Source organism: Sander vitreus, chromosome 8 (assembly GCF_031162955.1).
Source record: "Sander vitreus isolate 19-12246 chromosome 8, sanVit1, whole genome shotgun sequence".
Lineage (NCBI taxonomy): Eukaryota > Metazoa > Chordata > Actinopteri > Perciformes > Percidae > Sander > Sander vitreus.
The window spans coordinates 19712727-19739465 of NC_135862.1; the positions used below are offsets into that span (position 1 = coordinate 19712727).

At 42.7% G+C, this 26739-nt stretch overlaps 2 protein-coding genes across 2 annotated transcripts in view; one reads left to right on the plus strand and one right to left on the minus strand.

The window, feature by feature from the left end:
* Positions 1 to 76: 76 nt before the first annotated feature.
* twf1a (twinfilin actin-binding protein 1a) lies at positions 77 to 17775 on the minus strand. The gene is made up of 9 exons (XM_078257386.1): positions 17664 to 17775; positions 16138 to 16218; positions 15791 to 15969; positions 10226 to 10321; positions 9483 to 9587; positions 7048 to 7173; positions 6374 to 6524; positions 6121 to 6242; positions 77 to 1282 (listed from the first exon to the last, which is right to left on the minus strand). The coding sequence occupies exons 1-9, from the start codon at positions 17686 to 17688 to the stop codon at positions 1115 to 1117; spliced, it is 1053 nt and encodes a 350-aa protein (XP_078113512.1). The 5' UTR covers positions 17689 to 17775; the 3' UTR covers positions 77 to 1114.
* A 1723-nt stretch (positions 17776 to 19498) lies between these two features.
* tmem117 (transmembrane protein 117) overlaps positions 19499 to 26739 on the plus strand; it is a 53639-nt gene continuing 46398 nt past the window's right edge. The window contains exons 1-2 of the mRNA XM_078257387.1: positions 19499 to 19848; positions 21517 to 21821. Coding sequence (XP_078113513.1) covers positions 21542 to 21821 — 280 coding nt within the window. The 5' untranslated portion in view covers positions 19499 to 19848; positions 21517 to 21541. The remainder of the gene's footprint in view (positions 19849 to 21516; positions 21822 to 26739) is intronic.

The window sequence follows — 26739 nt, forward strand, 5'->3', positions numbered from 1 at the left end:
GCTGAAAGCATCCAGCCACAGTGTTTGTCATGCATTTAGTGTATGTAAAGGAATACAATTAATGAAAGACAAAATGTGTGATTTAAATATTTAATTTTTTCTTCTTAAAGAAAGATTTGTAAGAAAACAAATAAGACCAAACATATTTTTTTTCTATTAGAATGACACTATGAATATAAAGGAAAGGATTTTTCTTTCAAACATGAGGTGAGCTTAGTAGCTTTCCTAATATTAGTCAGTAGACCAGTGGATGTGGCAACATATTAAACAAGGTACTTCTAGTATTCCCTTTCCTTACCGGTTGCTTGAGTGCTCTCTTGTATGGGCACCAGCAAAGTTTGAGTAGGTTCCTTTTAGTGAAATCTGAGATGTATTGATGTAATATTTCTGGAAGCCCCTGTTCTTTCCACTGTGATCCTCACCGACACAGACAATCACCAGAACAGACCGGACTGTTTCTTAATCATAGAGCATCACACAGCTACAATATGTACATTTACAGCACTTGCATAGAAAAATAAGTTTCTCAGCAGATGATTTTTCATGTAAACCACAGTTATATCAAAAAAGAAGTCAATTTTCCAATATAAAATGCACTGTTAAAATGAATCAAGAAACACAAGTGGGATATCTTTTCTGCTTTGGAGCACCTCATTGTGCAAACAATAGGAGAAAAATGTTCAACACAGACACAAAAAATTAATTGACACAGACTTAAGGAATGCAAGTTAAGAATTCGAGCATGTGAACTCAAAATGGGGGGGATTTTATCATATTGGCGCAAGTTCACATTAGTCACACTAACATCTTTAAAGTCTTAGAGCTGGCAACAATGGCAAAACCTCAATCTTGACTTTGACAGGGCCTCTTTGAATCATGGTGAAATAAATTTGACTGTACTAACATACATAAATATGCTTCCATTTGGCAAGCTACAAATGGAAATTCTGAAGTGTGTCATTGCTCAGTTGTCCTTGGCGTGCATAGTTGGGTCTCTGGGGAACTTTGTGGGAATTTGAAGCTGTTGTCTTATTCTTTTAAACAAGCGTGTCAAATATGATTTCCCCCCCCCACGTGCTCGGGGTGGAGGTGGTGGTCGGGTGCTGAGGTCTGTTTAATCTTCCTCCTCTCCCTCTGTGGGGGGTCGGGTGATGCGGCGGTAACCCCTCTTCCCAGCAGGGCCTTTGGGCTTGGCGAAGGCCTGCTTGTGTGCATGCTGCTTGGGATGCACCTCCTCGTACAGGAAATCACCGGTCAATTCATCACCATTGTCAATCTCCAACTGTTAAACGGACAGAAAAAAATATGAGACAACGAAAAATGACAATCTTATCAAAATAGTTGCTGATAAAGTTTTTGTTGGTCAATCTAGCATTGCAGCTCTAGATCAAACTAGAGTTCTATTTCGTATAGGCTTCGCCCTCTAAGCTACGTTACTGGGTTCATCCCTTCGCGCATGCGCTGTCGTGAAGATTTCTTTCCCGCCCTTGCGTCCAGCACAGGCTTTCAACTACGTCCGCAGAAACTGTATATAAACAGAGCGGACCCGTTGATCATTTCACACTTTTTCTTCAAGCTAGCAGCCACGTCCCACCTTCACCAAGCGGAACGATTTCGTAGGCTCGGCTCTTGGAAGGCGGCTCCTCCAAAGCAGCGCCGTCGCCATGACAACCGCCATGAAAGGAAGCGCCCCACAGCCTCTGCTGCGGCTGCGTTTTCCCAGGCTTCGAGCTCCACTCCTCCGCCCGGCCCCCCTCCGCAGCGACTGCCGGCTCCACATGACCGGCAGGCTTGACGGAGCTGGAGGACCATGAAGGCGGCTCCCACCTGGTCTAACCCGCCCCCCGAGCCACCCAACAAACAGCGGCGTCGGGGCGCGGGGAACGTCTGTCCCCATACGGTTGAGAGCTGAAAACAGAACAGCCCTTTTTTAGGGCCACTCCCACCCATCTAAAGAGCAGTTTCCCCTCAACCAAGCAGCTCTTGTTCCCACTGAACAGTGCGCTGACAACATGACAGTTGTTCCCCACACAAGCACACACCAGCCCACCGTTGCACACGGAGCTCCACCGCTCTCTCACTATGCAGACAGCGGGAGCAAACGCTCATTCACTATGAACGGTGCCGCTCAGTCATTCCTCTCCCCCCGGCCATGCCAGCGGGACGAGGAAGACAATGACCCGGTGGCCGCTCCTGCCCCTCACGGCGGTGACCGGCCGCCACCCTTTCGACAGAGCCCTACCATGGGCTGGGCGTCACGATCTCAAGTCTCGCCCAGCGGCGGAATGGGCTCTGTGCTCTTTGCTGGCCATGTCTATAAACAACACACATGCGCACGCTCGCTCTCAGAGCACAGCGCAGCATGGAGCAGGCTGACACACATGGACTCATGGATGTCAAAGCTGAACACTCCAGTTCGCCTCGCTTCACGGGCGTATTGGAGACAACCGTGTCATCCCAGGCAGAGTCAGATGCCATGATGACAGAGCTAGGGGAGCTACTGTCAAAAGAGGCGATTTCCCGCGTTCCTCCGGGGGAGGAGAACGAGGGATTTTACTCCCGCTACTTTCTCACTCCAAAAACGTCAGGCGGGTTGCGCCCCATTCTCGACTTGTCCCAATTCAACCGATGCATCATGGAGCGCCCATTCCACATGCTGACTGTCAGACGTGTTGGAATGTGTCCGCCACCACGAGTGGTTTACGTCTGTGGATCTGAAAGACACATACTTTCACATCCAAATTATTCCCAGACACAGGAAATTCCTGCGCTTCTTTTTCCAAGGGGCCCATTTTCAGTACAACCGGCTGCCGTTCGGTTACTCACTGGCCCCCCGCACTTTTTCAAAGTGCATGGAGACGGCACTTCAGCCGTTGCGGAAAAAAAGCGTCAGAGTTCTGTTTTATCTGGACGATCTGCTCATTCTGGCCCTCTCTTGGGAAGAGGCAGCACTGCAAGCTATGGAATTTTTGCGACATCTGCAGACACTGGGCTTCGCCATAAACTGGCAGAAAAGCTCACTGGTCCCCGCACAATCGATAGTTTATCTGGGCGTGGACATAAACTCGATTGTTATGAGAGTCAGGCTGTCAGCGCCAAGACGAGACGTGCTGATCTCTCTGTTTTCGCGCACCACGCCACACGTGGCCACACATGTGACCTGCATGATGTCTGCAGGTCACGTAGTTGTCCCACTGGGTCTCCTCCACATGAGGAAAATCCAGAGGTGGTTTCATCGCCAGCGCCTCGACCCCATCCCTCCTTCTCTTCAGTCAGACCTGGCATATTGGGAAAACCCTCGGACCCTGTCAACCGGGGTTCCCCTGGGCAAGGTGACGTCATACGTGACAGTGTGCCCATTCCTCCCCAGTCCCTTACTGGCTGGGAAGGAATGTGCGAGTCACCGGTGGTGGGTGGAGAATGGCCACATCCCCCCTCTCCCACACATAAACTGCCTGTAGCTGTCCACGGTGCTGAAGGTTTTAAAACACTTCGCTCCAGTGATAGCAGGGAGACATGTCGTCGTACGGACAGACATCGTTACAGCAGCAGCGTTCATGAACCGTCAAGGCGGCGTGCCCTCGGCCTGGCTATTGGAAATAGCCAGGAGCCTCCTGTTCCTCCTGTCCCTCAAAGCAGTTTACATCCCCGGGGTTCTGACCCGGGCGGTGGACCTAATGTCGAGGGGAGGGCCCTCTCACAACGAGTGGAAATTGAATCCCACTATTGTTCAGAAGCTGTGGAGCAGGTTCGGGAAAGCAGAGGTGGATCTGTTCGCCTCACGAGAGAACACAGTGCGCACTGTGGTTTTCCTTGAGCACGCGGGACGATCCACCCCTCGGCGTAGAGGCCTTCTCCCACCATCCCTGGCCCAGAACCCTCCTATACGCTTTCCCCCCGGTCCCTCTGATCCCTCGCCTCCTGGAACGCATCCAGGAAGAGAATCTGTCATTTTAGTGGCACCGGCGCACACGAGCGCATCCTGGTTCCCGACTCTGGTTCAGATGCTGGCGGGCTCTCCCACGGGCAACTACCATGGCGCTCTGTCACAGCTGAACAGCGCGATATTTCACCCCCCGGTGATAACCCAGCGGCTGTGGGGCTGGTTGCTGAGCGGGAACGCTTGCAGAGATTAGGCTTGCCCCCTGCCATGGTGCGCACTATCCAGAACGCCAGAGCCCCCTCTACTATAGCGTGTTACGCAGGGCGTTGGTCTGCTTTCCAGCGCTGGTGCATGGAGAAGGGTGCGGACCCCATATCGTGTCCCCTGCCTCTCATGTTAACTTATCTCCAAACATTTGTGGATTTGGAGCTTAATTTAGCTCCGTCTACAGTCAAAGCCTACGTGGCTGCTATCTCGTCCTGCCACGAAGGCTATGGAGAGAGGACGGTTTTTGCGCACCCCCTGGTGAAGCGTTTTCTGAAGGGGGTCAGAAACCCGCCGTGCGCGCTCTCACACCCCAATGGGATCTAGCCCTGGTGCTTCGAGCTTTGGAGGAAGCCTCCTTTCGAGCCTCTGGCACAAGCCTCTCTCAGGTTGCTATCACTAAAAACGGCGCTTCTCCTTGCCCGGACGTCGGCCAAGAGAGTGAGCGACTTATGTGCGCTGTCAGTCTGCCGTCCTGCCTCTCCATTATAGGGGATGGGAGCGCAGCCACCTTACAGCCTAACCCCTCATTCACACCAAAAGTTCTGACAAATTCCTTTCGGTCGAGAGTGTTTTCCCTTGGAAGGGTTTTTCCCCCCGCCTCATAACACCGCTTGTGTCCGGTGCGTGCGCTATCACAGTACATTTTACGCACAGTGGACATAAGGCAGACACAGCAGCTGTTTGTACATTATAGGGAACACTCCCAAGGAGCGGCCCTTTCAAAACAGCATCTGTCTCACTGGCTGTGCGAAGCTATCATCCAGGCTTATAATGCAGAGGGGGCAGAGCCCCCACAGGACATCCGAGCACACTCTACGAGGGCATTGTCGGCGTCCGCCGCCTTATTCAGAGGCACGACAGTAGCCGACATCTGCGCAGCGGCCTCCTGGGCATCCCCATGCCCATTCATCCATTTCTATCTGCGTGATATGTCTGAGCCTTCCATGACCCACTCGGTCCTGTCCACACTCAACGACAAATAATGCGCCGTTGCATGTGTGTTTTTCCCTGCTGTCCTCACCCCGCCTGCACTGGGTGCTGGGTGGAAAGCAGGTGTCCCCATAATTATCAATCATGATACAATTCTCACTAACCATGCACGCCTTCAATCATGGAATGATGTGCCGCGGCATGTGTACTCGGTCCTCACCTCACCCCCCCCACGTTGGGTGGCTGGGAGGAACACAGGCGCCCCATATTTGTCAATCATGTACTTTTCTCACTAATCATGCACGCCTACACTCATGGCTTGGGCCTTGCAGCCAGCTAGGCCAAGTCATTCCCATGGCAGGCTCTCTTATCAGAATAACGGTTTATCTGATACAATCTCCTGGCAGTGCATTAGTGAAAGAAGTTAGTCTATGTTCTACTTTTGGGCTCTGTGTCGCAGGTGGCATTGACTACATCAGCTTCGCCCTAACCCAGTAGCGTAGCTTAGAGGGCGAAGCCTATACGAAATAGAACGATAGTTACGTTATTGTAACTCCAAATTCTATGAGTATAGGCGCAGCCCTCTAGGATTCGGGCCTCCTGCTCCTGTAACATTAGCTGAAGAAAAAGCTGATGTTGGGAGATGATCAACGGGTTCGCTCTGTTTATATACAGTTTCTGCGGACGTAGTTTAAAGCCCGTGCTGGACGCAAGGGCGGGAAAAAAATCTTCACGACTGCGCATGCGCGAAGGGATAAACCCAGTAGCGTAGCTTAGAGGGCTGCGCCTATACTCATAGAATCTGGAGTTACAATAACGTAACTATCATTATAAAGTGTTAGACTAATACCTAATGATGTTACTTACTGTATTTAAACTTTAATGTGTGCCTACTTATTCGTGAATATTCAATATTTTGACGAAATTCTCAAGATCTAATATTAAGTTAAAGTTTTCAGGGGCTTAACATTTGTGACAAAAATGATCAAGATGTGTATGTTGTTGACCACAGTTTTGTATCATGATATGTAGTTTCTCACCTTTTTCTCAATCTCAATCTGGAGATTGTTTTCCACCATGTCGACCAAGGGATTTTTGCAGCTAGAATACAGCATCCTCTCTCGGATGCTACAATTGTACCCGGGCATAGAGTAAATGAAGACTGCAAAGGTAAAAAAAAGGACAATGAGGTGAGTAGACACAAAGTACCATTTAGGGCAACACAAAAAAACAGCTGTATAGAAATAATAGTGTGTCAACTGTTCATAATAACTTGAGAGAGAATCTATTCACCTGTGGACTCTAAGTAGTCGCCTTCGTGGGAATGTTTGTAGAGGAAGAAGTGGTAGCGTGCAGATTCTTTAGGGATTCTCATTGGCAGGTCTTTAACCTCTGTTGGCTCAGTGTTGCACAACCGAATCAGCTCCTGTGAAGCGTCTACTTCCTGTTGACAAAGAAAATTAAAAATGACTCTCAAGGTTGGTGGCGTGCGTTTGTGCCCAGGAAGTTCCTGCTTTGAATTCCAGACCCATTAGGAAAATCTAGGTGGGGGATAATGAATAACAACACATGTCCCCTCGCTCTCAGGTGTTTTGAGTTACTCAACAACTGGTGTAGGAGTAAACCTTCACTGGATAAATAGAACAAAACATGCAGCTGTCTTGGAAAGCTTTTAGAATAACAGACAAAAAGGGGAACGGAGACAAAGCAGCAACAGTGCCACAATTATTCCTTTGTACTTTGCACTGATCGGATCTTGTGACATGAACCCTTTGAATTTCTATGAGAGGAACAAAAGGCTTTTTGGGCAAAATGAGTAACTAATTGTGTCGGTCTGTAAACAACTTCTGACCGAAAATACTCTATCCCTCCAAACAATAATGAAAGACAGGGAATTGATTTGCTCATTCAAGTTATTGATCCTGCAAAGTCTCCTATTCACTCATGATTTGCTCTTAGGAACTCACCAGTTGAACGTAATTGATTCGTTTGTCCCTAAAGCGTTCAAGTGCTGCAACAGCGTCTTTGTGAATAGGGAAGGCCACTCCCTGCAGAGTCTGCTGCTTGGTATCCACACTGATGTCCGTCTGCACCTGAACACACAACACACACCACACACACACATTAGTGACATTTTTTATTAATAGGCGCATTTATGCAGAAGCATGCTCCAACACCCAAATTAATTACTGAATCGATAATGGGAACCTGTGGCATACAGTTAGTATGTGGCTTCCAACATGTTTTTGACTGTATAGCCCCGTTTTGACCTGGTATGACATGTCCACATTTTTATAGCAACGAGAACAGGAATGTGTCCTGGGCCACATTAAGGACCGCCTACTCAACTGTGAGCAGAACTACTGCCGTACTCATTCAAAGTATTTATCATGTCACAGAAACCACTGAGAGTGAATTGTGTGTTTGGATGTTATTATCATATTGTGATGTGTTGCTGTTTTTGTTCCGGTGCTGCATGCTCTTATATCCCCGGCTTTATGGAGCCATCTGCTGCGCTGTTGATTGGAAAAGGCAGTCGCCGGTATACAATAACCTTTTTTTTGTTTCATAAAACTCGCAACTTTTGTTATTTTTTAGTCTCACATTGCCAGACCTCTCCAAATATCTCCACAGAATAAGCAAACTGAGCAGCAAACTGAGTGGTCGGTTTTTTGTTATTCAAAAGCTTTTATTATGAAGCAGCAAAATCAGGAAATGATGGGTCTTAATTAGCAGTAACTAAACACGACTCCTATAAGTGGACATGAAACAAGAAATAAAGCATATCTAAAAACTAAACTAGTCCACTAAAGTTACAAACCTACTGAAAGCTGAACACACAGACTTAAAAAAACGCTCTGGTCTTTAAATTCAATCATACGAGGGGACAAAATCAATGTTTCCACTCATGATAATGACTTGTGGATAGGTGTTTAGTCATCAGAAAATAAAAAGTGCAACAAGCAACTTGAACGCTGGAGCGTAATAATTACATGAGGTGCTTGTATCGGCAGTGACAAGGCACCTCCACGGAATCACACAGAAAACTGGAAATGCTGGTGGGGGATTACACTGATGGATTGCATCTATTTTTAGAGCCCTGTTCCCACAAAATGAAATGCCGTGCAAACATGATTGAGCCTCCGATGTAGCTACCTCGCATACCAAAAAGGATTGCGGGTCTTTTATCCATCTGCTAAGTAAAAGTCAGGCAGTCTCCAAGGCACAGCAGTGATAAATATTTCAAAGCCTCTTTTTCATCTAGGCGGTACAGATTAATGGAATATTATCTTCCTTCAACAGCTGGTCGAGTGGGACGAGCACAAACCTCACTTCCCATTTGCTCTGCTGTTTTTAATTGACCATACTTTGGTGAGGGAGTGCATAAAGCACTTCCATATATGGTAAGAAAGACAGTTCTTGTTTGTGCAGCAGGCTGGAAGAGCAGCACTTAGAATAGGTAGTTTCTTAATAAAGAAGAAGATGTTTATCTGGGTTACAGTTCCACAAAGGTTGAAAAGTGAAACTTCAGATGGTGTTTTTTTTATACTTTGTGTCTGGTGGAGTCTATCTGGCACCCTAAAGCCCTTTACGTCAGCAGTGTAAACATTAGCAGCGGGCAATGGATATCATATTACAGTATTTCTTCATCTTATCACTGCAAACAACAAAGGCAAAGCACAATGATACAACTCAACTGTGCTACATGCAAAATCACTGCCAAGTACTCAAAGCTACAGACCATTCACATTTGCATGAAGCTCTCCCAACATGGAAATAATAGATTTAATCACCTATAAAGAGCTCTTCTTTAATCACTTTATTGCTCAGGCTGAATCCATATAAACAAGGTTTTTCTATGGAGTTATGGGTGTGTTTTGTCCAAGTCTAATATATTCATCTTTGCCAACATCCTGCTGTTCTAATGCATCAGCATCTATGCACTGTGTCGATACTGCCGGGCAAGCATATGCACACTTGTACTGCTGCTGACCTTGTGGTGTTTGGAAGGATGCATCGCTGGCCTTCATTGATACTCCACACTGTTTCTGGTGGGATTTACATCTCACACACACAAGATGTGATTAGGAGGAATACTGCTGTAAGCTGAGGTAAGCTATTCCCTCCCCCCCCTCCACCCCACACTAAAGGCTTAGGTGAAAGGACGATGTAGTGTCATCCCTTTCAGAACTAAAAAAGAGAACAAGCCTAATCCACACCCACTTAAAAACAGACCCAAGCCATACAACTTGTCAACATGCCGTGGTATCTGCACACACAAGCATGTTGAAGGGCATTGTTTCCTCTATAATGGTCTCAAATGGAAACCAAGAAATAAAATCAAAATGTCTTGTCTGTCTGTCTTGTCTGTCTGTGTGTGTGTGTGTGTGTGTGTCTGCACCTCATTTAGTTTAATCTGTCTCAGTTCCTCCTCTGCAGCAGTGAGAGGCAGTGGAGCAGCCTGCGAGGTCAGATATTTCCTGTATCCACTGAGAGTCACTTCATCCTGGCGGGACAAAAAATAGCATAATCATACATCATACAGCAATATTTACTGACTCACTAATACATCAATGCTCATATCATCATACAATGATGCTACGCCCTGCTACACCCTGTAACGCCCTGCTACGTCCTGCTATGCCCTGCAGTGCCCTGCTACACCCTGTAACACCCTGCAGTACCCTGCTACGCCCTGCAGTGCCCTACTACACCATGAACTACTACAACTACTATTTCTAGTCATAGTTCCATTATCTTTATTGTGACTATTATTGCCACTGTTCATCACACCCCCAACCGGCAAGAGACTGGGTCTGTCCAAGGTTTCTCCCTAAAAGGGAGTTTTACTCACCACTGTCACACTAAATGCTTGCTCTTGGGGGGATTTACTGGAATTGTTGGATCTTTGTAAATTATAGAGTGTGGTCTAGACCTAGTCTATCTGTAAAGTGTCTTGAGATAACTCTTGTTATGATTTGATACTATAAATAAAATTGAAAATTGAAAAGAACATCATTGCTTATGTCAGTTGCCATAAACGTGTAAGACTGATACTTAACTTTAGTTAGGCTTCTGAAGCTTTGTGACTGAAGCTTGAGGTCATAAAAAGAGCTTTTCACATCAATTCAAGTGTTGACCAACCTTTGTGGTACCGAAAATCTCATCCTTGATGATCCCGCCTCCAAACTCTTTCTTCAGTGTGGCTCTGGTAGCAGCATATAACATTTTATGTCGCACCTGTTGAGAATATGAAGACAATTAGGAGATTTTTTTTTATTATTCTTTATATTAGGTGTCATTCTTTTTGTCAATATGTTACATGGTTGTTTAGATGAGCGTGAGCTGTAAATTCCATTTATCTTGTCCATTATCTTGTCCTTCTTGCTTTTCTGCTCTGAGGGTTTTATACTGTTTCTTATAGAAACCATAAAGACTAATATGGGATGGTATGTTATTAACTTTATTGCAATTGTGTTGGATGATTGATTATATCCTTGCAAACACTTGGAGATTTCTTGTAAACAAACACAGTGTCTTTGTTGAATACATTTCCACCCTCATAAGACATTTGCAAAGCCAATTGTTGGATCATTTTGAGCCCTGCATCGTTTACATTAGGGTTGAGACGATTCGTCGACATAGTCGACGTCATCGATTACGTAAATGTGTCGACACAAATAAATAAAACTTGCGTACAAATTAATTTATGTAATGCGGAACTAATGTAATGCGGAACTTCTGTTAGATACGCGGGTTCTAGGGACACCTAATCTGTAGCCCCGCCTTAGCTCTGAAGCTAACCGAGCTCCGCCGCCTCATTTACATATATAAAATGGACCAACAGATCCCGTTGCTCTGGACGGAGACCAGTGAAGGATATTAGAAGCACTTTTCCGGTGATGGCTGAGCATTACTGCGCAGCCTCCAATTGAGCTCGAAGATGTAGATGTGACGTGAGCAACCTGTCTGAAAGTGTGACGTCTTCTGGTAGCTGTGCCAAGAGAAATCTCAATCATTCCCAATCTTGCAGAGACGGAGAGCATAGGTATGTAAGGAGATAACATAGGCACAGGCTAAGCCTGGAGCCTCCCATCTCATGCCCTCCCGCCTGGTGCCTTCCCCGCCTCAAAAACTTCGGTCTTTGGGTCAGTTACAGTAGTAGGCTACAGGCAAGAGAGTGGTGGATAAGACGAGGACTGTGTGTCGGCATTGTTCAGCAGTTGTTGGGTATGTGAGTGGAAATACATCATACAACAACATGCTAACGCATATCCTACGCCATCACCCAGATATGCCAATCACTGGAACGAGACAAAAACAACTGTCCAACTTCTCCTCCCTACAGTGCTTAACCAGCCTTTAGATACAAATAATTAAAGTTAAATTAAAGGGAGAAGAGCTTGGATGTTAAACAAGAGCTTATTCATTATTTTACCGACTGTCAAAAAAAGCATTTTACCGACTGTCAAAAAAAGCAAATACAGGCTACTCTTTTTGCACTTGCTCGGTTTACTTTAAGTTTTAATTTTTGTATTCCTCCTGAAAGTGAGTTAGAGAAGAGTTATTTTGTGGTTGGAATGATAGCCTACATCTGGCTTCAGGTTACACTACAAATTCATTTTACTTGAACAGTGCAGTGTTAAACAATTTTAATAAATAGAGATTTGAACTTTATTGAAATTTGTTTTGTGTAAATTGTTAATAATTGAGCAAAGGGAAAATAATCGCTACCGTATTTTCCGGACTATAAGTCGCACTTTTTTTTCATACTTTGGCTGGTCCTGCGACTTATAGTCAGGTGCGACTTATATATATATATATATATAAAATGTAACATGTTTTAAATGTTATTTCATGCTGAAAACATTACCGCCGCCAGAGGCGCTCTAGGCTTGTGACAACTATATGCTGCTCCTAAAGACAACTGAGAAAGAAAAGAAACTGCAGGCGACTGCAGGTAGTAAAATACGCAGCCGAAAACGGTAATCAAGCAGCAGAACGAAAGTTTGGAGTGAGTGAGAAACTTGAGACTGGCGAAAAGGTCTTACTGCAATGAAGAAAACAAAGAAAGCTAGTCGAGCGCTGAAATCACGATGGCCAGAGCTGGAGGAAGGAGTCCACAGATGGGTGCTTGAACAATGTGCTGCTGGAAGAGGCTCGTCAACAGTGCAGTTACGTTACGTTAACATACCGGACACCTACCGTATTCAGCCCCTTGTTCTGTGTGCTATTGTGCAGTTTAATAACTTGCCTTTCCAGATTAAATGTCTGTTCTTGGTCTTGGATTTTGTGAAATCAATTTCTAAATAAATGCGACTTATAGTCCAGTGCGACTTATATATGTTTTTTTCCTCTTCATGACATATTTTTTGACTGATGAGACTTATACTCCGGAGCGATTTATAGTCCGGAAAATACGGTAATTGAAAAATGAATCGTTAGATTAATCGAAAAATGAATCGTTAGATTAGTCGAGTGATCGAAAACATAATCACTAGATTAATCGTTTAAAAAATTATTGTTTGGGCCAGCCCTAGTTTACATCCATGTTTACATGTTAGCAATCGTCTTCTCCCTGCCTTTGCTGAAAATATATATTTTTTAAAACATTGATTCACACATCACACAACTATTTAGCAACAGTTAGTGACAGTTGAAAATAGGACTGAACGATTTTTTTAAATAATCTAATTGCGATTTTTTTCAAAAATATTGCGATTGCGATTCAATATGCGATTATTTTTTAAGCTTTGTCTTCTGTATTATTCAAAAAAGACAATCAATAAATCATTGTATAGTATGAACAATACAAGATTAGATAGATTAAACAAAACTGTTCTTTCCTGGAGGCCAGGCCTGTATGTGATGATGAAATTAGGTGATGCATGAATTTATATGAATGACATCTTTTATTTAACTACTTCAGTCACAGTAGTATATTGAGCACTGACCGCCTGGTGTAAACATTCATATGAAAGTCAGAAACAAATCACACAAACTAAAGGGCAGATTGCAGAAATATAAAAACAAATATGTGGCTTCACCACACTTAGTGGTATTTACATTTAATTATCATTTACTGTAGTAAACATATGTAAACATATGGATTGCACTTTTTAAACAGTCTTTGAACTTTACTAGACAGTTAAATAAGTAAAAATATAGTATATACAACGGTGTATTTTTTTTTTTTTTACAGCGCACAGAGGAGCTGCCTCCAGCCCCTCCCCCTCATGAAGTTGCATGCCGCGTGCATGACAGCGTCAACATTGCACTCACACTCAGAGACAGAGAGGCTATCGTTACGTTAGCAGTAGCATGCTGCTGCTGGGCTTGCCGTGGGATTAACTGTACTAATAAAACCATTGAAACAACGCAGCCACGCTGCTGTGAAAGCTCCCAGAATTTATCATTTATCAGAGTCTTGTTGTTACCCCTCCCCGTGGCAGTCTCCTCCACTCCATATCTTTATAACGGAGCTAGCTAACTGGAGCTAACCGCTAATCAGAGCTAATCGTTGCTAACCGAGCCTTCAGTTCTGCGTGCCTGTATCCATTAACTGCATGTATGGACTCAAGCCCGAATAAAACCCTTAATTTTATTAAAATGGCTGTAAAAGTTTTAAACTACAACTCAGAGTTGTTTGAATGACAGAAATCTGCTGAAGGTACGGCGTAGCGTTAGCGTGCTAAGTTGATGCTTTCTCTGCGGGTGGAGACTGATTTGCTCTTGCGAGTCACGTGACCAAATCGCAGCCTTTGCGATTAGGAAATCGCGTCTTAACATATCGCAATATTATCACAAATGCAATTAATCGTTCAGCCCTAGTTGAAAATAGGGGCAAGGTTGCGCGACTTTGGCTAGATTGAACATGTAACGTATTTGGACCGTTAGCAGAGCGTATGTGCCGCAGAATGTATGTTTTAACTTGCTACACCTGCTGCGCACACACGGTCTAGGATTGTGTGAGTCACAGGCGAGACGGAGAGCTTTTGCTTTGGGATTGTTGTCGTTTCTTCAGTTTGTTGGAGCCGGCACAGCACTATGAAACATCAATCTAATGTCAGCTGTTATCAGAGGACGCAGGTGAGGGAAACAAGAAATAAAAACAGAAACTCTCAACATGAAACCGCCAATACGCTAATTCACAGTCATTAAGTCGTTTCCTGTATATCGGTAGTTTAATTTAAAAGAAACAATGACACTTTATGATCCATTTCTGTGTAAAAGGGCTGCACACACCTCGTAACAAATAGAAATAGAAGACTCTTATTTTTACGCTTGTAGAGCGGATCTCCGCGGAGCATACGCACCACTACGTGCTGTTCTTGTGCCCGGTGTAGCAAGTTTCATTGATTATAATCGAAGCGTATGTTGGAACGTCCGCTCGTTACGCGTGCAATGTAGCCAGCCTGTAAGTTAAAATGAATTGAACTTTTAAGGCGAGGAATGAGAAACGAATTGCCTGTATGTGTGAAAACAGCTTTATCTCACGCATCCAACAATGGTAGGGGAAACACTGCATGCCTAATCAAAAATTAAATGACAAACGACAACACACTAGACCAATTCAGTCAAGACAGTAGCATGCACTGGTTGTGAAAGGATTTTGCAACTCCCAGGCAAGCCTCAACCTGAAGCACTGTGCTTTGAGCAGGAAAAGGGCAGGAATGTTGAGCTCAGTTATGGCTGTCAGAAAGTGAATTTGAGCTCACTTCCACCATGCAGTTAGAGTGGCACAAATATGCTGTATGGCACTTTATTTTGGCACTGGTCTATCCTTGCAACATTCCTCTTTCCACTGCTACAGAAGCAACATTTGTATGTCTATATGTCATGGCTATTTTGAATCGCAGTGACTCTATCCCACAAGTGGTTCATAAAGTTTTAATGGAATCAAATGACAATGACTAAAGCTGCTAATCAGTCTCCCCAAGTTGGTCAATAAAGTGCCTCGGAACACACCAAAGCGACAAGACGTAATACGTCTCCATAACAGCAGGCGGCGCTAATCTGTACTGTCGCCCCAAAAATGAAAACCGGCGAGCTGATTGGACGAACGCGTCACGTGGGTCTGGTTTCTCCGGAAATTTAAAGACAGACTGTCATGGCGGCTTGCTGAAAATACGATCTCATATTGTACTAAAATAGTTCACCGAAACGTGTTTCTGAAAACATTTTAAGCGAGAAATAGGCCATGCAGTTGCTGAATCTGTCTTCATTTCAGATCGACAAAGGTCAGTTTAAAAGATTTTCGTCCGCTCCCCGTTTCCGGGTTAGCACTCTACCAATCAGATGGGTCATTTGAGTCCAACTGCCGGCAGTGCCCGCCCCGTCGATTATACATGTCAAATTGGCCAAAATGAAGGACGACGGCTCCTCGGACGGAGACGGCACGGAACACACCGAACAGACTCGAGTCACTGACCTCGCCAGACTGTCCAGCGGCCGATTATCAGGTCTGTGTGTCCGGGACTTAAGTGTCATGTTATTTGGAAAGCACCATAATCTACCCGGGTTTAGAGGTCTGTTAGGATATAAGGAATGCACTGTTTTACACATTTATCCAGTTTTTCAAAAAGCAAAAAAAGATTTGCTGCCTAGATGTGGTAACCCCACTGAACTGATACTTAAAGCAGAGGAGGATAAATGCTGTGAAGAATGGAAAGATATTCATTAAAGCCGGTCTGGGCTTGGTTTTCTTACTGTAGAGTGGTCTGGTGACCAGGCCAGGAAGACCCACTCGTAGCCCTGGTTGTTAGTGGAGTCCAGCCGGTACAGAATATAGCAGGGCACGTCATCCTCGAGGAGGGGCAGCACTAAGGAATCATACTCCTGGTCCCACTTCTTTGATGCTTTCCTGGTGGGACCCATAGTCAGCTGCTCTGGAAAGCAGATGTGTGCAACAACAATTTCAGCAGTGCATGGATTTGTTAGTCATGTTGACATTCTTCATGTCAGCCTTAGTAGAAGTTTGGGTAAAAGTATGAGTTAAGTGATTTCTTGGCAGAAGGAACTGTAAACAAACTCTAGGACTCTGGGACACTGCTTACCACCCTCAAGGATGATCTTTAAGACCCGATATTGGTCTCCGCTCCTGGCACTGGCAAAGACTTCCTTCACATCGTTACCCGCTGCAAAAAAGACAGAGAAGGGGTCAGTCTCCTACTGTTTGAAACAGATGCTTGCTTGACAATAAAACATTCTTGCTAACATGGCCATTTTGAGCCCCTAAAAGCTTTGTGAATCTCATTAACCTGTGAAAACAATCAGATGGTAGACATTATACAGAGAAAAGATAAGTATCTTCTTATATGGCTTTGTTAAGATATACTTCAAGCTTCCCTTACATTGTGTCTTTAAACAGACTTTGAGTCAAGAACAACATTTTCGAAACTCTTTGGTCCTATAACTGGGCAGCAAGAAACCATGAAAAAATTCTTGTTGGGTTTTGCTCAGGTACACTTCAGTAGTACAGATGTGACTGAATGCTGGCTACCTTTGACCCCAAACCTAGGCACAATAAAACAGGTCTCTAAAAGAACAGTTTCCTATAACACAGGCAGAGAGGTAAATAGTTAATATACCATTTATATATAATCAGGGGTTTGTCCTTTCAAGCACAGGAATTCACTTTGATTTTTCTCCATTTCTACATGTATTAGTCTAGTCAGCTATAGACATGTATGTGTAAATGGAAGCAGTTTTACTAGGAAAAGACCCAGTAGGCTCTGCACAAATGTAAACATAAGCTTAAGAGTTTTGAAGGATATAAAAACTTTTAGTCTGCTATAGACTAACTTGACTGATTGTGACAGGGGACAAAACTAAACAAGAACACAACTGATCATACCTTTAATTGTAAGATAATTTATATGATAACCAATGTTTAACGGTGGCATTGGGTTAGAAGAGGCATGTATAATCGCTTAATCTCCCTGTCTAATTATTAACTCACATAATTTGCACGTTGTTTTACCTCAAGACAGACTGTAAGCATTTCGGCTGTGCTGCTGCCATATATAACAGGACGTCACGCCCCGGCCCTGCTGAAGCCCATTTTTATAATAACACAGTGCAGGTAATGCCAGTGCTATTCATGTGTTTATAGGCAAACCGGCCGGCCCGCCCGGAGATCCACTAAACCAGCAGTTTGTTTAAATGAAGGCGACGCCCATCCATTTAGAAGGCTAAACTAACGTCAGAGGATTTAAGCTTTATGCTGAGAAGCTAAGGCATACAATGCGTTTGCACTATTGTGGAAAAAAAAACATGGAATAGCCGTGATTTATGTGGCTCATAAACCGGCTAAAACCCTCAGGGATTATGTCTCATAGTCCTAAAAGTGCCCAAACAGGGCACCGCTGATCACACACACACACACACACACACACACACACACACACACACACACACACACCACTGTAGCTCAAAGCTAGCTAGGAGTGGCTAGCTAACTTGACACTGGCTTCTCATTGCAATGAATTGTTGCAGGTACTCAAAGCTCGCCCGAGAATCACACACTCGCACAGCAAAATATACAAGGACAGAGACATTGAACGCAGAGAAATGCATCTACCTTGAATGCCCGTTTGATGTGACATTGTGTCTTTCGTCGGATAAAGGGCTGATGCAGCTGTTCAGGCGAAACCAGGACAGAGAAGCAGGAAGTGGACTACATCGACAAAACCCGCCCCAAGTCTTTCGTCATCAACATCAAACTCAAATGACATAGTCCAACAATGTATAAACATTTAACTTTTTTTATAAATATTTTATAATTTCTTAATAATATATATATATATATATATATAATATTTAAACATGTTGTGCATTACAATGACACATAATTAAAATGCCAGTAGTAGAGGAAGTATTCATTTCCTTTTCATAAGTAAAATTATCAATACCACAATGAAAAAAACTCTATACAAATAAGTCTGAAATCTAACTTAAGTAAAAACATAAGTTGTATTATCAGCAAAACGTAAAACAATTTATTATGCAGCGTAATTGTCTATGTAAGAGTTGTTTTATTGGATTACTGTGCATTGATTTAAGCAGCATTTTAATGTTGCAGCCCCTGGTATAGGAGGGGCCCTTAGTAAAGGAGGGGCCAATTTGAAATGTTTAGAACAACTTTGGGTAGTTTAATCTGTATTGCATCATAAACTCATCGTTTGTTTTGTATGCAAAATCGGAATCTGCAAAGTAAGTTTAATAATCACTTTTGAAATGTAGTGGAGTGGAATGCTAATAATATCAAGTCAGCAGTTTTACTTTTATCATGGGACATTAATGATGACACTATTGGGTATTTAAATTAGGTTACAAAAATTAAACAATATGAATAATTGTGGGCAAAGCAGCTCAGTTATTTTTTATTTTTCCATTTTGATTTAGGCCTCTAGTCTGTGATAACGGGGAGACTTCCGCCTCTGATGGCAGATCTTATTTGGCGTGACCTTAATATTAAGAGAACACAGGGCGTGACATCCTATAACATCTGGAAGCCACCGGGCTTCCTGTCTCTGCTCTCGGGCCCTCCTACTTCACATTAAATAAATAAATAAATAGATTTTACAGCAGCAAAATCATCCTGTCACCAGAGGGAATCTTAGCTCGGTGTCATAGCAGACACAGCTAGAGTCACACCGGAAACAATGTGAACCCGTCTTCAAATTAAGGGTGTGTATTGTGTCACTTCAAACGAAGACTATTTGGTCCAAGTCAGCCCTTTGAGGCAAACTTGTGATTTATGATATTGGGTTATATAGGCAACATACAATTGACTTGACTTGACTACAGCTAAAACTGGCATTTAGCATGCACAGCACAGTTTAAATGATATACATTATATGTTGAAATACGTCCAAGCTATCTGATATATGTGTTTTGATGGAGTCTTGTCAGACAAATATTACTTATTAGATGTCAAAGAATATCTAATTTGATAAAGAAATAAGCTGGCATGGCTGTAATGTGTATGTATTTAAATGGATAAATAAATAAATAGCTTTTTAAAGAGCCATATTTAAATGTACTAATGTCAATTTCAGTTAAATGGCAAACCAAAACAAGAATCAAACCCTGAAGGTGTGTGGAGCACTCATTTATGAAAGGAATTTCAACATTTAAATAACAACATTCCTCCTACAAACAATATACAGGAAATAAACCAAACAGCAGCACATTGAATACAATAAAAAGTAACAAACAACCACAAATTAAATAATTGCAATAAAATAGTACATTCTTCAGTTGAATATTTACTAGTCCCGCATTGTCAGACATATCTCCAGTCCGCAGTGCTGTGGAGTAAGAATATTTACAGACAAATCATTTGTATTCACCACGTTTTATTTTGAAAGATGTGAGCGGAAGTTGTATGTTTTGTACTGGCTCTGACTTGACACTGGTGAATGTGTTGTCTACATTGCGTTGCACGGATGCTATGCGTGCGTGCTGTGTGTGGACCCAGCTATCTCTATCGACTCTAGCAGCGGCGTCCCATCAACAGCCTAAAAACTGCACCGTCCGGCGGGAACCGGCTAAACTAGCCCGCCCGGCGCATGGACGGTCCAGCACAATGGCAGAGGATTTGGGGGTGCCTCTGTATACCAACAACAGGTCGCATGGATAATCCCTCCCCAACCCTTCCGTATCATCTCGTGTTTTGGGATGATCAGAGCGCCGCTGTCGGCTTGATGTGGCAGGAGAGCCGTGCTGTGGCTGTGGACTAAGAGGAAAACGGCGTGGAGCAGGTGCGTTCATGATGGTGATATTGCACATGCACATACCGAGGTACAGGCAGGTAACGTTAGGGCTTGCCTGAATTTTGGCCGTGCCAGATGTCGCTGGCTGCATCGACAATAAAGTTGTGTAATCACATAATTCTAGTCAAGCTTGTGTTATCTCTGAGATACGAAGGGTCGGCGATGTGACATTTGGCGTCATCACTGTTGTGACTCTTTCTACGGTTTATGGTTGTGACATTAGATAGGATATGTGTGAACTTGCTCTTAACACATTAGTCCATTCAGGAATTAACAGATCTGGCACGAATAGTGTGTGTTTCTTGGAGCACTTAGAGACTGTTTAAGATTGGGTCAGTCCAATTGTAATTTTTATGCTTTAGACTAGAGGACAGCCAGGAGGTTTAGAGGATTTAGGCTACCATGAGCAGGATGATGATGATGATATCACAAATCTTGCTAATTCAACAGTAGTCTTCATTGCAATTCCATCATTTACAGCCCACTGCCATATGTCATTATATACTGTATATCCCAGGTTGATGAGTCCTTTCTGTGTAGGGTGTTTGCATGTTCTCCTCCTGTTTCCATGTATGTCCTTTGGGTGTGTCCCTCTCCATGCATATTAGGGACTGTCCTGCCAGAAGGGACTAGCCTCAAACTAGGAGCATGCCCCCTGTCTCAACCAGTCCTCTTAATGTTTAGAATGGGATACAGACAGAAAACTAAATAAACATTTTACCAGGATGATTAAGTGATTCCACCTCTATTAGTGGAATCACTATCTTAGCACCACCCAAGGTGGCACATACAAGACAAATGTCAGTGAAATGTAATAGCCACATGGGTGTTTCACTTTGGCAGCTCTATTTCTGAAGCAGTTACATCATCCCAAATTCCCACTGTGGGTTATTTTAGGAAATCGTGTCAAAGCAGGGATCTGGTTTGGGAACTTCAGTCCAACAAAGTCAGACCAGTCACAGGGGGCTACAGCGAGGGAGTTCAGAGTGGAGTTCATGGGTAAATGAATGTAGATGGCTTTAAAAACGGAGAGGGGTGGACTGTCGGGAAGTTACTCAAGCGCTGCCGCTGCTTGGCAGGTGTTCCCGAGCAAAGCATCAGCGTAATGCTGGCACAATTTTTTTAAGGGGAGCACAGAGCAGACAGGCTGAGAGGATAAGCCTTTCAAAAGCCAGCGCTTTACAGCTAAGTGCTTCAAGATTCTACCTTATCCAGGTATGACACTTACACCTCAACCTGTTTTAGTGACTGATGAAGAATGTCATCTCTAAAGCTTAAACCTCTTGTTTTGTTCAGCTTCTTTTTTAAATTGTGTTTAAACAGTTTAACCTTTTTCATGCTGCTGATTCTTTGCTGTCTTGGCATCAACATTCAGACAGATCAAGACCTCTATGTCGTGTTTGTGTGATAATCTTAGAGTTGATGGGAAAGCCTGTCTTTGGGCTAAGAAATCTCCATGTTGGTGCATTATTGGCACTGGTGCTGATCGGAGTTGTCCGAATGTAGCATAATCCCAATCTGTACCAAACCTCAGTTATATTCCTACCACTAATCTTAGTCTGAGAGATGTTTTCACTCTAATCTGCCCTTCTGATTTGAGTGTAATATAATCTGACTGAAAGAAGCTCTCTCTCTCTCTCTCTCTCTCACTCCCAGGTGTGGCTGGGGGGCTGGCAGCAGGATGGAAATAGGTGCCTGTTTTCGTTACTATTTCCAGCACCCGTGGTCGCGTCTCCTCGTGGCCTACCTAGTTACCTTCTTTAACTTCCTCATCTTCGCAGAGGACCCCATCTCTCACAGTCAGACAGAAGCCCATATGATTGTGGTGGGCAACTGCTTCTCCTTCCTGTTCAACAAGTACCCAGGCCTAGGATGGAACATCCTGAAAGTAATATGCTGGATATTGGCCATTATCACTGGAATGTTAGCCGGGAAGTTTATGTTCCACCGCCAGCTCTTTGGTAAGTCATGCGCACAATAATGCAGTGGAATGTGCAGAGCAATGGCTCTACTTCGGGAGGGAACCTTCCTTTTTTGTTGTGGCTGTTCACCAGTGAAAAGCACCATACACTCATACTCCACTTTTTGCAAATAGTTATTCTCATGTCTTTACAATCAACTCTCATCTTTGTATCTACGCTCCTGCACCCATCCTGTCACGTGAAACTCTTTTCTGCCTTTCTTCTCACCTATCATCCGATCTGGGTCAAACTGTATTTGCAAATTGTTTCTGCTTTTATTACACTCTGGTTCAAAACCTCCAAAACCTATAATTAATTCAAATATTTAATTCAAAAAGAAAAGAAAAAAATGGGAACCGGTTTGTTATTTTTGCTTAAAAATGACCTAAAAAGACATAATCAACTAATCGTTTCAGCTCTAGGTTTAAGAAGATTAGTAAGGCTACTGCAAGGTCTAAACAATTATAGGAAACGTGTACAAAGTCAATAATGTACATAAGAGATTTATGTGACCTGTTGCTGCTGAATAGATGTCTTATACATATCAATGCATTACACATATTTGTATGCGAAAAGCGTTTGAAACGTCTTGGCGTATAGTATAATTCTTACTTTGTTTTATGGACTATTCTTCCTGCTTGTATCTGATCAGTGGTTCTCTACCTTTTTGGCTTGTAACCCATTATCAAGATGCATGACCTACTCAAACCCACTCTCCCCTTGTAGGCTGCATATGCAGAGTGAACAAAAAACAAACTTACACGTTTTTTCAAGCTATTGTTTATTTTAGAGAGGAGATGTAGACATGAGAAATGATTTTGTGTCTAACAATAAAATAAATGAAATGATAGGCAATAATGAATATGTAGTGTAAAATATACTTTATTTGATATCACAACCACACAATAGATATTTTCCATTTTATGCTAGTAACAGGTAGGTAGGTAATGTAAACTCAAAAAGCCATCAGTCTAGACATCACCTGAGGTAACTCCCTCTAGAGCCACAAAAGACTTTATACAACTTTTTTCAAAGATGCAGATACCTGTCCTGTAAACAGACTTTGATGTGTAAAACCAGTATGGTTCCACTTTAATAATGGTGTTTAGGTCAGTTTCAGTGTCCCAGTATTGTGCATGCTCACGTATTGGGCTGGCTTACAGGGACACTTAAATGGAACAAAGCCATCATTTATGATATTAGTTTCATCTGTGCTCTGCGTGCTGCACATCACTGCTGACTTTGTTTCATTTAATGCTGCGTTCCAGGCAACCCGTAACTCGTGTTTTCACAACCTTCTACCCGTGAAAGTGCCCTGGAACGGCAGTCAAACCCATAACTTACTACTCGTGAACTCGTACCAGATTGTTGTACTCCCAGTTACAGTTTTGACGTCACACACACACATAAACAACAGTGGCGACCCCCTGTTGATGCTGTACAGACGCCGGTGATTAACAGTGAGAAATAGAAATAAATATACATAAATAGGCAACGTAAAGTAATTCCGCACATTGTAATCAAAACAATACACATACGATTGTGTACTACTACAGGTTATGTTTATTAAAATGAAGCCCAAAATATATCGCTGACTAGAAATCGCTATTATCAGCTAGCTCTAGCTAACGTCAACGTTTGGTAGCCGCTAGCCATAGATATGACGTTGCCTGGAACGCTACCAAGTCGTGAGTCGTGGCTTGAAGTCTTAACTAACGGTCTAAAAATTTTGTCTGGAACGCAGCATAAGTGTCCCGGTAAGCTATGCCAGTGAGCAAGCATGCATACTAGCAGGACTCTGATACACTTAAATGGAATGCAGCCATCATCAATTTTTTTTTTTTTTTTTTAAATGTGGGTTTTCCTGCTGTCACAAAGCCTCTGCAAACATATTTTAAAGTAGGGCTGGGTGACACGGACAAAGTCTTTTATCCCGATATATAGGGCTGGGTATCGTCTAGGGCTGAACGATTAATCGCATTTGCAATAATGTCGTGATACTTTAAAACACGATTTCCTAATTGCAAATGCTTCGATTTGGTCACGTGACTCGCGAGAGCAAAGCAGTCTGCGGACTCTGCACTCCGCAGAGAAAGCATCAACTTGGCACACAAACGCTACGCCGTACCATGACATGTTGTACAATGGCCTCAGGCTCGACAGAAGCTTTAGTCCCAAATAGGAACAGTATGTCACTTGTGTGGGACTATTTTGGTTTAAAAAAAGAAAATGATGCGCAGCTTCAGGTATTGTGCAAAACCTGTCTTGCTAACGTTGCTACCTCACGGGGTAACACTACGAACCTGTATCAGCACTTAAAAAAACAACAACACAAAGCCATCTACGACAATTGCATGGCTAAAATGCCGAACAAAATACCACCCGACAGGGATCACTCACCGAAAGGTTTGAAAGCATAACGTTAACTCCATATGAACGTACTTTAAAACGGAACAAGGAAATTACTCAAGCAGTAACGGAGTTTATCGCCAAAGACATGATGCCCCTTTTATGAAACCATACGAGGGTTTCTGCCGCGGAGTCAGAGAGTGATGGCCGGAATCTGGAGTCTGGAGTCTGGGCAGATTTGGTGATAGATTTGATGCGAGTATGTACAAATGTACAGTAAGTACACTGACCGGAGCTAGATCGGAGCGGGAGTTGCTAATGGTGAGAAATTTCTTCCTGTGTGATCAGGATCACTATGGCTGGTAGTGCCATACTGCACTTTAGTCTGCGTTGTGTGTTGCTGTTACTGACTAGAGATAATTACGATTAATATTTAGATATTAATGTTCAGACAGTGATTACATTTAACTTTGAGTTACCTAAATATTTTCAAAGAGGTACAGGCAAATATTTCTCCTTTTATTTTCTGCATTTTTGTTTTGTTACTGACTGGAGATCAGTAATGTAATATATATATATATATATATATATATATATATATATATATATATATATATTAGGGCTGTCAATCGATTAAAAAATTGAATCTAATTAATTACATACTCTGTGATTAATTAATCAAAATTAATCGCATACATAATTAACGGTGCCTGAACCGAAAATTGCTGTTGAACGACAAAAACAACAATCAGATAGGAAAAGAACATTTACAATAACTTCAAATGCACCACGACACTGTAGTTTACCAGTTTCATTGAACTGTGTTGTTTCTCCGACGGCAGCTGCAGATTGTAACATACCGGTGTTGAATCCTCTACAGTAAAACACAGTCAAGCTTTACACCGTTTAGCGTTAGCTGTCAGCATTTTAACCGTGTTTAATCCAGCTACTAGCTAGCGGTGGGCTAACGTTAGCTGCTGTCGAGTATAGTGTTAACTAGCTAGCGGTAGGCTAACGTTAGCTGCTGTTGAGTATTTTGTTAACTAGCGTCACATGCAGGGGTGTTTGTGTTTCCTGTAACGTCTGTTTCAGAGCATCAGAGAGAAGCGCAGACATATCAGTGGCACCAGATGTTCGTCTGTATGCAAACGTCAATATGGAATGGATTAATCTGCGTTTTTTCTCAGATTAATTAATCGAAATGAACGTGTTATTTTGACAGCCCTAATAAATATATATATATATATATATATATATATATATATATATATATATATATATATATATATATATATATATACTACTACTACTAAGTGTGGTGAAGCCACTTATTTGTTTTTATATATCTTCACTTTAGTTTGTGTGATTTGTTTCTGACTTTCATATGAATGTTTACACCAGGCTTGGTCAGTGCTCAATATACTACTGTGACTGAAGTAGCTAAATAAAAGATGTCATTCATATAAATTCATGCATCACCTAATTTCATCATCACATACAGGCCTGGCCTCCAGGAAAGAACAGTTTGTTTAATCTATCTAATCTTGTATTGTTCATACTATACAATGATTTGTTGCTTGTCTTTGTTGAATAATACAGAAGACAAAGAGCTTAAAAAATAATCGCATATTGAATCGCAATCGCAATATTTTTGAAAAAAATCACAATTAGATTATTTTCCAAATCGTTCAGCCCTAGTATCGTCAATGATTATCCGAATCTATTCGATTCCGATTCACGAGGTCCCAAATCGATTGTATTCCCGATTCGATTTTATTTTAGAGTCAATATCAATTAGGTTAGGAACATTTTAGTTACAATACCAATTTAGCTTGGATAATGTACTTTTTATTCAATGTGAACACAATAAAGTGCAGCTCTACAGACTCTATAGTCAGTAGTATTGAGTGACATTTCATTCAGATATCTTGAGGTGACAATGGCCATGCTAGTTTTTCCCTCACCAACATGTAGCCTAACTTTGGTCATTTCATATCTCGATAACGATACATATCACGATATAACATGTTTTCTGGTAATTCAATAAATAAATAGTCCATATGAAATAACCACATGGTAAAGCCTATTTCTTTTCATTTTATTATTATTCTATCGCGATAGAAACATTATAGAAAAAATATATACGACAGACATTTTTATATAGTTTTTTGTCTAGTCCTATTTTAAAGTGAGCCCTCATGTGGCTCACTTCCTCCAACTCTCATACCTTGATGCATTTCCTCTTCTTTTTCACCCTCTTTCCATCTTTCTCACCTCTTCTCTTACAATCCCAACCTTTTCTCTCATCTCAAAGCTTGACTTTTTCTATTTCACTCTCCTCTCATTAGGCTGTGACTCCTATCTCATCAGCCTCTCATTTGTTTAAACTGTGCAGCCCTTCGCAGTGCTTCCTATTCAACTCACACATTTAATTTCCCAGTCACTTAACAACTCACTTAGGCCCGGATATTATGGCCACCCTGGCTTATCTTTTTGGGATGAACCATTAATGACTATAATTGGAGGGCCCAGAGGGAGTGAGAGAGGGTGGGGGGTAGTACTCTGACTA